Source organism: Microplitis mediator, chromosome 5 (genome assembly GCF_029852145.1).
Source record: "Microplitis mediator isolate UGA2020A chromosome 5, iyMicMedi2.1, whole genome shotgun sequence".
Classification (NCBI taxonomy): Eukaryota; Metazoa; Arthropoda; class Insecta; order Hymenoptera; family Braconidae; genus Microplitis; species Microplitis mediator.
The window spans coordinates 20,724,786-20,737,017 of record NC_079973.1 but is presented as its reverse complement, the minus strand read 5'-3'; the positions used below and the strand labels follow the sequence as shown (position 1 = coordinate 20,737,017).

The 12,232-nt window shown below is 28.4% G+C and overlaps 2 protein-coding genes across 3 annotated transcripts; one reads left to right on the top strand and one right to left on the bottom strand.

Annotated features, from left to right (window-relative positions):
* Positions 1–1,571: 1,571 nt before the first annotated feature.
* LOC130668275 (WAS/WASL-interacting protein family member 3-like) lies at positions 1,572–4,253 on the bottom strand. Of its 2 annotated transcripts, none has more exons than XM_057470476.1 (6): positions 4,117–4,253; positions 3,896–4,022; positions 3,335–3,505; positions 2,880–3,241; positions 2,180–2,798; positions 1,572–1,748 (listed from the first exon to the last, which is right to left on the bottom strand). In XM_057470476.1, the coding sequence occupies exons 3-6, from the start codon at positions 3,486–3,488 to the stop codon at positions 1,624–1,626; spliced, it is 1,260 nt and encodes a 419-aa protein (XP_057326459.1). In that variant the 5' UTR covers positions 3,489–3,505; positions 3,896–4,022; positions 4,117–4,253; the 3' UTR covers positions 1,572–1,623. The 2 variants fall into 2 exon arrangements, with proteins under 2 accessions (XP_057326459.1, XP_057326458.1); XM_057470475.1 differs by having other exon boundaries at positions 2,180–2,801; positions 4,117–4,250.
* Positions 4,254–4,398: 145 nt separating this feature from the next.
* On the top strand, positions 4,399–10,403 carry LOC130668273 (acetyl-coenzyme A transporter 1). The gene is made up of 9 exons (XM_057470474.1): positions 4,399–4,775; positions 4,861–5,086; positions 6,366–6,655; positions 6,734–6,888; positions 7,783–7,976; positions 8,051–8,235; positions 8,306–8,423; positions 8,496–8,711; positions 10,230–10,403. Exons 2-9 carry the CDS (start codon positions 4,886–4,888, stop codon positions 10,401–10,403), a joined length of 1,533 nt encoding a protein of 510 aa, XP_057326457.1. The 5' UTR covers positions 4,399–4,775; positions 4,861–4,885.
* The last annotated feature ends 1,829 nt before the right edge of the window (positions 10,404–12,232 follow it).

The following is a 12,232-nucleotide window of genomic DNA, read 5'->3' as shown; positions in this document are numbered from 1 at the left end:
CTGAATTATTATGAGAATTAGACTCTTACTCAGATGAAAAGGAAAGATAGACGACGTCTAATAATAATAACAATAAAAAAAAACCAACAGTAATTAGTGTATTTGTTGCTCCTTTTCATAGAATTTTAATTTTATTTAATCTATTTAAATATATTCATATATAAAAAAAAAAAACTATAAAGTAACTTATTATATATTTTCTTTAGTTAATAAAGTTAAGAGTACATAAAAAAAATGCCTTACTATCACTTAATTAATTAATTAATTAATTATGCTAATTTCATCTTCATTAATTACATTTAATAACTTTAATTGTGCAAGACTTGACTTTTAAATTTGACTCAATTAATTTTAAGTTTTTTTAAATAATATATACAATTAAAAAAAAATTAGTTAATACTTTTATAAACTATTAATTAATTTCAAACAAATGTCAAATATTTATTATATATAAATACATATATATTAGGGTGGTCGTTAAAAATTAAATTTTCTCAGGCGCCCCATAAAAAGCTTCTTTTTAGTGAAAACATAAGGGGGGAATATGTTTTTTTTTTTTAAGTAAAAAAGAACACGTGCCTCAGGACGATCAAAATTTTTCGATACAATCGCGGTTTCTTTTAAATATCTCATGAAATATGCAGATTAAAGGAAAAAATCAGAGGAACGATTTTGTAGGAAATTGAATTCTTGACAAAAAAGGTCATGTTCATTTTTTTTAAAAAATGTGTATTTATATTATTTTTATTTGTATTATGAAGATATTTTAAAAAAACTTTTTTTAGATCTGATGCATTGAGCGTTTTAAGGATTACAAATTTTGAAAATAACATTTTTTTAAGTATATAAAAACTATAACAAGCATTAATGGTTGATATGTTACGAGTTACGAAATTGTCTGTATTTAATAAAAAACGTTATTTTTAAAATCCCTGATAGCCACACCTTGCTCAGCAAGTTCTGCAGTGAGACATTTTTAAATAACTTAGGAAAGTGTTGGATAGCAAACAGTTACGGTGAAGTTGACTTTAACTTGAATTCAATTTGACTACAAATGTTACTGTCAGATAATGACGTTATGTTGATTGAAAGTTTCACTTCAAATTGACGGCAAGTTTTTCTGTCAAATTACATTCAGATGATGGCAGCTGATCTGCATCAACTTGCACGCAAGTATTATCCAGCCAAGGTTTGCCATAAACTTGTCGTTAAGTTGGCTTCAGAATACGGCCGTAGCTCAAAGTTAACTTATAGTTAAGGTGGCTATCAGGGATTCGTAATCCTTTAAATGCTCAATTGATAAGATCTAAAAACGTTTTTTTAAAATATCTTCGTAAATACACATTTTATATAAAAAATGAACATGACCTTTTTTGTCAAGAATTTAATTTCCTACAAAATTGTTCCTACGATTTTTTCCTTTAATCTGCATATTTCAGGAGATATTTAAAAAAAACTACGATTCTTTTTACTTAAAAAAAAAAAAAAGAAATTCCCCACTTATTTCTTCACTAAAAAGAAGCTTTTGTCTAGGGCTTCTAAAAAAATTGAATTTTTAACGACCACCCTGATTTATATGTATTTATATATGTATATTTATATTTATATATATATATATATGTTTTAACATGCCGACGATGCTGCATTGTGTTGCCATTGCTTACCACCAGCAGATGCATTCAATTGAAAGTTATTGGGGCTAGAATTGTTCGATTGTTGAGGTGGTGCTGGAGCTTGTTGCTTAGCCGCTGTAATTTTTTTATTTTTAAATTTAAACAGTTACTTATATTTCAATAACTTTAATTAATATTTTTTTTCTAATCACATGCCGCTTAACAGTTGTATCTGCAAAGCTGAAGGTAGCCAGTAAAGAGTAATGTAAAGAACATATAGAAGACATGCCTTCTAATAAAAATAACCATTGGAAATTTATTAAATAAAATTTGTTAACATCCAAAAAAAATAATTATAATAATTATTAATTAATAATGCGGTTTAGATAAATTTATCTAGTGTTAATTGCGGAGATAAATAACATTAAGCTATCAATCCATGCTTTGAAGCAAAATAATAAATAACAATATTGGAAAAAAAAAAGAAAAGAATTAACTGTAAAATGGATAAGACTGACGTTTACGCGTAAACCCAAGTACAGACATTAATTGATTAGTAATCTCACCATTTTTACTATTGTAGAGTTTCGGTACTGCACGGAAAGGTTCAGGCAACGGGAAGTTGATGATTGAATGAAAACTGTCGCTGAATCTTACTTCTAGGTCTACGTTGTGGTTAATTGACGTTGTTTGCCCATTTGACAACGAAAGATTACGGGTGGGTGGAGTTGGCGGTAGAGGAGCAAGTCGTTGGTGGGTCAAATTGGAGCGATGAGGAGGCGGGGGAGGAGGGGGTGGCATACTGGGTGCAGATACAGCAACTCTATTCGGCGGTGGTGGTGGTGCCACTCGCGTCACCGGAACTGCTGGAGCTGCTGATTTTGAAGATGTGGGTGGCGATGGAGGTCGTGCTACTGGAGGTCGCAGCACACGACTCGGCCGATGTTGGGTTTCATTCAAACAATCCTGCGATTGGTGTAATGAGGATGGCGTCGGAGCAAGTACAGGTGGCGATCGTGGCAAACGCATGCTTTGAGCTCGCGACACACTCGTACCGCCAAGTAAATCCGGTTTTTTTGGTGGTGGATGTGGTTTGTGGAGTGTCGATGTACCCGGTGGTTTTGGCGCTAATGCTGGTTTGCCGAAGCTTCTGTTGGGTGAATCACTCGAGCTCTCTGCTGATGACTGCTAATTAAATAATAGTTTTCATTAATTAATTGAATTTATTATTGCAATTACTTATTATTATTATCAAGAGATATTTACTTGTGGTAATGATATTTGAGGCTTTTGAGCAGCAGGAGGTGGAACAGGAGGCGGTCCACGTTTCATTGTGCTGTTGCTGTTATTACTAGTATTATAATTATTAACAATTGGTGGAGGGTTTGATCCAGATAAAACTGGTAATGACGATGGTGAATCTCTTTCTACAATAGTACTACGTAACCCAGTAGGCTTTAACTTTGGCATACCACCAGCAAACAAACCACCAAGACCCATTGGAGCTGCACTACTGCTACTATTACTGCTGATACTGCTGTTACTACTGCTGTTGTTGATGGTATTACTGCCAGCAGTGTTTCCAGATGATGAATTAACTGCAGACGTTGGGCCATTCTTCACTTTACCTGTGAGAAAAAAAAAAATGAAAGTTACAAATTAATTTAATCGCACAACAAAACACTACAATAATAAAATAAATGAATGACAATTATATTTACCACTTATACAAGGCGCGCTCTTGTCTACTGTAACTGTTTTTTTTAAAGTTTTTCCAGATCTTATTGACTGTAATAATAAATTTCTGCCTTGGTCACCACCAGCTGCGCTGGCTATATTAAACGTCGGCGGCGGTGGAGGTGGCGGAGCTGACATTATTAATACTTATGTACCTAAAAAAAATGTATTATCATATAAATAATATTGCACACGTTTAAATATTAAAAAATTCAAATAAAATATTTAAGTGCAATGATACAATGACGCGTGACTCACGATTTGCAAGGAGTGCCTTTTATTTTCACCAGCATTATTATTATTTAAAACAGATTAATTTTCTTATCCACTTGACAAATCAATCGCGTGAAACATTCAACGATTTTTTTTTATTAATACATTGCATGTACCCACAACCAGGTCACAAATATAAATACATAATTAATAATAATGATAGCATATGACAAATTAAACACTTACATTATTAATGTCTTACAATTAAATGATTTAAAATAAAATTAATTACCAAATAATAAATAAATAAAATAAACCAATGGCATATTTACCTCGTACTGTAAATTTTTCAATGTGTCAATGGACCTTGACTCATCAAAATATACCAGCTACTTTTTTGCAGACATATTATTTGTAATATACTTTTGATACTACTCTAATCACTTTTTTTTCTATTCACTGTAAATTTAAAATATTTATTCAAATAAAATACCTGATGTTTTGATAAGTAAAAAATAATGATTTAAATTATTATCAAGATGTAAAAACTCACCCACGAGCTCTGTGAAGTGTAATGCGAGTAAGTAGTGCAGTGTAATGTGTGTTTATTTGAATTTGTGTTGGAAAATTACGACTAGAAATAGCGAATGTGTCATGTGTGTAGTAGTTGCTGTTGTGTAGATGACTGATGAGAAGTAAAAGGAGAGAGAGAATGAAAATAAAGAGAGGGAAGAAAAAAAAATGTGACATTAGCGCCAGTGCTTTCTTATTCGACCACGTACCAATACAACAACGTGGCAGTTCAGCTTTGACTTATGTTATATACTTTTTTATTATCATCATCATCATTACAAATATCATACATATATATTTAAGAATACATTTAAAATTAAACATTTGTCAATCGGTGTTATTTAATGTACACGTGTAACAATAAATTAATGATTAGTAAAACGTCAGTGACAAGGTGTTAGATAAAATTTGAATTTAAATAAAATATTATGTGCTGACTGAGTTAATTTATAAATATTATTATTTATTACGTTAAAATTTTCTACGACAATAGGTTATCATATGTGACAACAATGATGATGATTAAGCTAGAAATAAAACGATTTAATTATTATCTTTGATAGTTTTTTATTTTTTTCTAATCGTTAATTTAAGTGATACTAATTGTGATTATTCGTCTTCGGTAGAATTTTTTTTAAGGTAATTTATTTTATTATTGTTATTTATTTTTCATATGACAAATACCTAGTAAACTGTTTGTTTGAAAGTTTAATTATATGTTTAGATTTGTAATTTAAACTTGGGAAAAAATGAAGCGCAAAACAGAGAAACAGGATTCGGAAAATGGTCAGGTGGTGGAACAAAACGTAGCTGAGGATAGTGATGTACGTGGTGATGAAGGAAATATCGCATTGCTCCTTTTTTTATATTTATTACAAGGCATTCCATTGGGTCTTTGCAGTGCTATGCCAATGATCCTGCAAAATAGACATATTTCATATAAACAACAGGTAAAAAATTTTACAAATTGAATTACGGTAATGGCAATCATAAGTTGATTTTTATCTTTGACTTCGTGAGCATGAATGTAAGAGACGTGAGACAATTTTAAAATTTTAAATTTTAAATAAATGTCAATGTAACTGACAAGTGTCAATTTTTTTAATTTTAATAAATAAATAAAATTTAAATGACCCCGAAGTTTGCAGACAATTAACAATTTTTGAATTTTTTTTTCAACGAATCAATTACAAAAAAAAAAAACTAAAAATATGCATATGTAGAAAATTTCAAAAACTATAAGTGCATTTTTTTTAAACATTTTTTTAAAAATAATTTATCGTTTTAAAGAAATTCAAAAATTACTAGACGTCTGCTAACTTCAGTATCATAAAATTTAAATAGAATAAAAATTAAAAAATGCGTATTTAGATCAATGAAAGATCAGTACGTGATTTTTTTTTTAATTTTATAATTTTAATTTATTTATTTAAAATTTATAAAATGTCTCATGTCTTCTAAATTCACATTCATATTAATAAATAATGAAATTTAAAAAAATGCGCTTACTGATTTGTCATTGATCTAAATACGTATTTTTTCATTTTTATTCCATTCAAATTTTATTTATTTATTCAAAAATTTTACAAACTGTCAGTTGTCAGTTACATTCACTTTTAATTTAATGTTTCTATTTAATCATTACTTCATGTGAGTGTGAATGTAGCAGACGAGAAAATTTATAAAATTAAAATAAATAAATTACAATAATGAAATTTAAAAAATTTTTTAATTTTTATTCCACTTAAATTTTATTCATTTATTGCAAAATTTTTAAAATTGACACTTGTCAGTTGAATGACACTCATTATTTTATTTATTTTAAAATAAATATTTGATTTTTACTAAAGGTGGTAATTATTAACAGTATTAATTAAAAACACTTTATTTTATTTTATTTTATTATTTACTTAAGTTTCTTCAACACCTGAAAAATTTATAAACATTTTTATATAATTGTTCGATTGATTAAACAAGTAGAGCATTAAATTGTTTTAAATGAATTATCATGTCGGACATTTCTTATGTTGCCAATAATTTGAGCTTTTACTTTCATTTATTTGTTTTAATGTTAGCAGCCTGGTAACTTATTGAGTCACATTGATGGCAATGATAAGATTTTATTTATAAAATTAAAATTTTAATGCTGCTTTATTTAAAACAAATCTTGAAACTATATTTTTTTTACCAATTGCTGTATACAATTCGTATGATTAAATTATTTTTCAGGCTGAATTTAGTTTTGTACAGTGGCCGTTCTCATTAAAATTACTATGGGCACCAGTAGTAGATGCAATTTACTCACGTAAATTTGGACGTCGTAAGACGTGGTTAATACCTACTCAATATGCGATGGGTATTTTTATGCTGTATTTATCAGGATGTGTACAAGACTGGTTAGGATCAGATACTGAATCACCAAATATAGGATTACTTACGGTATTATTTTTTACACTTAATGTACTGGCAGCAACGCAGGATATTGCTGTTGATGGCTGGGCACTGACGATGTTAAAAAGGTAACTTCATATTTTTACTGAGTATTCTTGAATGATTATTACAGTTTTTAAAATAATTATTTCATTTTTAATTTATAGACAAAACGTAGGATATGCATCAACTTGTAACAGTGTAGGCCAAACGGCAGGATATTTTTTGGGTTACGTTTTATTTATTGCCTTAGAATCTCCAACACTTTGTAATAATTTTTTACGTTCAGAACCTTCTGATGTGGGAATCTTAACGTTACCTGGTAAGAAAACCCGATGGTTAACAGTCTTAATAAATTATACATACTAAAAAAATGACCATTCGGCATCCAAAATGGAAGTAGATTTCCAATTATTCATTTATTTTGAAGTTTTAAGATAAAATTAAATTGGAAATCAATTTTTTTGTTGACGTATTTCATGAATTTTCAGTTTGAAAATTGAATAAGATAGAACTATGAAATTTTGGTCATAACACAGAAATTAATCATGTAAATTCAAATCTTTATTGAAATTTAAATGCCCGCCATTTCTGAGCTAGTTGACCGGGTTTACTCATCTTCGAACTTCACCGAGATAATCGTTAATAGAATAAGTGTGCCCACTTTCATTAAGATTTGTTTATAATTGTAGCCACTATCCTCGCAACAAGGCGCGTTTTATTACATATATATTTATATATAAACTTTTGAACCAATGGTATTTTTGGAACCTACTTACCGAATTATAATAGACTATGGCGCAATTTTTTAAAAATTCCATCATAAAGACAAATGTAACAGATAGATTTCTATGAAATCTACTACTACTAATTTATTTATTTATTTATTTATTTAACGCATTTCTGCAATTTACAAGCAATATATACAGATGCTTTGGCTTGTTTATGATACATAAGTAAAAAAGAAAATTACACTTTCAATTTTTTGACATATTAATACTCTTTAACAATTATCACAATTATTAATTATTAATGAGAGTTTTAGCTGCCAATTTAAAAATGGTAATAGTACCTCCAAAATAATTTAAGTTTTCGGAATATTTATTTACCGTGTTTAAAAGTTTAAATTTGGGGCAATGTTTCACATAATTCTTCCCAGTGGTTGAAACCACCATTATTAATAATAATAATAATTTAATCTTTTTTATTTCTCAAGGATTTTTATATTTTTGGGGATGGATATTTATTGGCGCAACGACGTTAGTTGCTATAATGAAACATGAAGTTGATGAAAAACACACTAAGAGTGAAGATTTTTTTACAAATATCAAAGATGCTTATCACTTACTCTGGTGTACAATGAAACTACCTTCAATTAAAACTACAGCATTAATTTTACTTACTGCCAAGGTATAAAATAAAACTTAATCAAGATCCATTTTAATAATTTAAAATACATATTATATAATTATATTATTATATAGATTGGATTTTCTGCTTGTGATGCAGTGACGGGACTAAAACTTGTCGATGCTGGAGTACCAAAAGAAAAATTAACTTTAATGGCTGTGCCATTAATACCAATGCAGATCATTTTATCTTGTGTAGTATCTAAATATACCTCAGGACCACGTCCAATGGACATTTATCTGAAAGCAATGCCATGGAGGTAAGCTGATTTAACTTTTGCAATAACTTATACTTCATAATTAATTTTATTAATATTTTTAAATCAATAGACTTGCATTTGGATTAGTTGCTACTTTTCTAGTTTGGATCACACCGTCTTTCGTTACTGATGGTGAAGTACCACTTTATTATGTTATAATTATTGTTATGCTGTACGCAATACACCAGGTACGTAAGATTACTGTTTTTCTTTTAATTTGCTTAGTAAATTTATTAAATAATTTTAATTATTATTACCAGGTTGCTGCAACGAGTATGTTTGTTGCGTCAATGGCATTCTTTGCTAAAATAAGTGATCCAGCTGTTGGTGGAACTTATATGACATTTTTAAATACTTTAGCTAATTTGGGTGGGAATTGGCCAGCAACAGCAGCACTTTGGTTTGTTGATACATTAACTTGGAGATCATGCAGTACTAATGCTGATAATGATTGTAGTACTTCCGTAGAACGTGAGGTAAAATATTTAATTTAAATAAATTAACAAACTTATTACTAGGGGTGTGCGAATAATTCGAACTTACGAATTATTCGTTCCGAATCGAATATTAATATTCGATTCGAAATCCGAATCGAATAATTCGAATTTCCGAATTATTCGAAAGTTCCCGAACAATTCGAAAAAATTCGAATAATTCGAAAGTTCACGAATAATTCGAAAATTTTCGAATAATTCGCGAATAGTTCGAACAATTCGCGAATTATCGAAATATCACTGGATTTTCTATTGTTTCTAATTTGAATCCCATTACATCGTGTATCAAAATATTCTACTTACGAATAATAGTATACTTTTTGATTAAAAATCAATTATCCGGAGAAAACAATTGCTCAATTTCAATTTATGTTCATCTCTGTTAGTAACATAAAAAATCTAGATACTATTATTGGCAAGAGATCTTTTCAATTCATTTTGGTTTTTATAATTATTAATTTCCGTTTGAAAAAAAATAAATAAGAAAAAGGTTACACATGAAATATTTTAAAATTCTCGAAATTAATTTCTACGAGTTTTTTTATAGAGAATTTTAAAATATTTCATGTATAATCTTTTTCTTATTTATTTTTTTTTCAAACGGAAATCGATAATTATAAAAACCAAAATGAATTGAAAAGATCTCTTGCCAATAATAGTATCTAGATTTTTTATGTTACTAACAGAGATGAACATACATTGAAATTGAGCAATTGTTTTCTCCGGATAATTGATTTTTAATCAAAAAGTATACTATTCGTAACTAGAGTATTTGATACACGATGTAATGGAATTCAAATTGGAAACAATAGAAAATCCAGTGATATTTCGATAATTCGCGAATTGTTCGAACTATTCGCAAATTATTCGAAAATTTTCGAATTATTCGTAAACTTTCGAATTATTCGAATTTTTTCGAATTATTCGGGAACTTTCGAATAATTCGAAAATTCGAATTATTCGATTCGGATTTCGAATCGAATATTAATATTCGATTCGATTCGATTCGAACGATATTCGCACACCCCTACTTATTACACTAAAAAATTTTCGGAGTAAACGCGGATTTAATCCGGAGCGGGTGACCGTTTATTTATTTAATACCCTCGGAGTGAAATTTACTCCGAAGGGAAGTTTATTTTAATATTAAAACTCTGAATTTGAGTCAATCCGGATTTAAATAAAATCCAAGTCAGTCCGCAATTACTTCGGTGAAAAAACAAACTTCGTAATTACTTTGCATGCGGGATAATTTTTTTTTTACTCCAAAAAGAGTGACGGAATTAATTCCGATTTAAATAAAAATCGAGGTCAGTTAGAAATTACTCTGCTGAAAAAACAAATTCTGGAATTACTTCGTATGCGGAGTATTTTTTTTTTACTCCGGAACTCCGAGTGACGCTAATTCGGATTTAAAAAAAATCCGTAATCACTCCCGATTTTGTACAGTGTATTAATATTTTACTATAAATTAAATATTATTATTGATTATGTTTTCAGCAATGTGAAATTGATTCCAAAGGTACCTGTCTGACAGTACTCGATGGTTATTACATCGAGAGTATTTTGTGTGTAATCGTTGGGTTCTTGTGGTTCAGATGGGGTAGAAGAAAAATAGATTTCCTACAATTAAGACCAATGTCCGCTTGGAAAGTGATACCACAAAAAAGCTAACACTTGTTACATTTTATTTATTGTTAGATTGTTAATTTGTACCAAGTATGTCTTTACTTGTGTACTATTATTTATAATTAATTAATTAATTATTATTAATATTATTATTACAATCGTTCAATTTTAAAACCAAGTATGCAGAAAATTGTACATTATAATTAAATAATTTAAAAATTGAAAGAAGTTAAATATTAAGAGAATTATTATTACAGACGTGGTATTAATAGAGAATAAATAAATTATTTATTTCTTTCAATTTTTATTCTCCTGGAAATAATTGTCGACAATATTTATTTAGCACAATCTGTCAATTTTAAACAAAATGATATTTTTCAATTATTATAATTAAAAAAAAAATAAATTATTTAATAAAATTATTAAAAATTTTTATTCTTCCGTAATCTCGTCATTAAGAGAAAAAAAACTTATTTATATAAATTTAATTAAAGTTATTTATTCCACTTATTTTTACGATGGTTTGAAATATTAACTTTAACATCAGGTTTACTAGAAATTCTATATTTTGAATTTGAATCAAATTGCACCAGAGTACTTATCTTATCTTTATTTTTATCACAAGGCTCATCACGATTGAATAAAATTTTAATAACAACATCACTCGACTCATCTTGACAATTTGAATCTGACAATACTTGTCCGTATCCTTGTCCAGTATATTTATCATTATTATTATTTTGTGAATTTAAATCAACCGGTGGTCTGATATGATCATGAGCAGAATTAACATCCCATGGCTGCCGTGCATGTTCACCTTTGTTCGATATCGGACATGGATTATTTGCATCTTCCACAGCCACGACCGGGTCATCTGTAGCCTGAAGATCAGCACGTTCTTCAATAAATTCTTCATCAAATGGCTTCCTGAGAAGCATCGACCAATCTTGCACTGCTACTTCACCATTAATATTTAAAATATTAACAAACAATTCGTTAATTAAACACAGACTTATTACAATAAACTTCAGTGCGCATTGATACATGATGCGAAATTAAATTTTAAAACTTTACTTCCACAATCTGCAATCGATAGTTTCGTAATGCAATCATAGATCATTGATTATTGTTGTTTAAAAAGTAATAAATGTACTACTGGCTATTAATCTTACTAACTAGTAAACTATCGAAATAAAATAATGCTTTATTATACATTTTATATATCATTTACAATTCTTCAACAGTTTCATAAATACTTTTTTTTAGTATCAATAGGCCTACAAGACAATAATTTTAATTTATATAGCATAATATGAAGACAATTATTGTAATTGATATACATAATTTATAGATATTTCTAGTAGATAAACTGCATTGGATTATTTGAATTTTGTACGTTCAGCGACTGTTGATAATTTAACAATTTAATTTTTTTTTTAAATAAAAATAAACCAGTCTTCACAATGTACCAGCATGTGCTTTATGATTATGACAGTTGATAATATATTAATAATAATAATGATGATCAAATGGCTCCCTCTTTTTTTATCAGAAATGACGTCTCGGACAAAAAAATCTATTTTTTGGGATGTGCGAATAATTTGAACTTACGAATTATTCGGATCGAATTGAATTTAATAATTCGAAACTCCGAATTATTTGGAAATTATCAAGTTATTTGAAAATTTACGAATTCAAAAATTTTCTTTTTAATGACTTAAAAGTGTAATAGTTTTTCCAGTAATTCAAATTTTTGTCAGAGATAAATAAAGCTCAGACAAGAATATACGAAAAAATTATTTTTGATTACTTTAAAAACTCAACTCCATTAAATAAAAATTGAATATTTGAAAACTGATCAGAATTTTCTCAAT

What these genes read in the sequence shown, in the direction of transcription:
- LOC130668275 (XM_057470475.1), bottom strand. Translation starts at nt 3,488, where the DNA reads ATGTCAGCTCCGCCACCTCCACCGCCGCCGACGTTTAATATAGCCAGC. An exon ending in CTCAAATATCATTACCACAA is followed by an intron (nt 2,802 to 2,879) that starts GTAAATATCTCT and finishes TTATTTAATTAG; the next exon opens with CAGTCATCAGCAGAGAGCTC. An exon ending in ACTCTACAATAGTAAAAATG is followed by an intron (nt 1,749 to 2,179) that starts GTGAGATTACTA and finishes AAAAAATTACAG; the next exon opens with CGGCTAAGCAACAAGCTCCA.
- LOC130668273 (XM_057470474.1), top strand. Translation starts at nt 4,886, where the DNA reads ATGAAGCGCAAAACAGAGAAACAGGATTCGGAAAATGGTCAGGTGGTG. An exon ending in ATATTTCATATAAACAACAG is followed by an intron (nt 5,087 to 6,365) that starts GTAAAAAATTTT and finishes ATTATTTTTCAG; the next exon opens with GCTGAATTTAGTTTTGTACA. An exon ending in GCACTGACGATGTTAAAAAG is followed by an intron (nt 6,656 to 6,733) that starts GTAACTTCATAT and finishes TTTAATTTATAG; the next exon opens with ACAAAACGTAGGATATGCAT.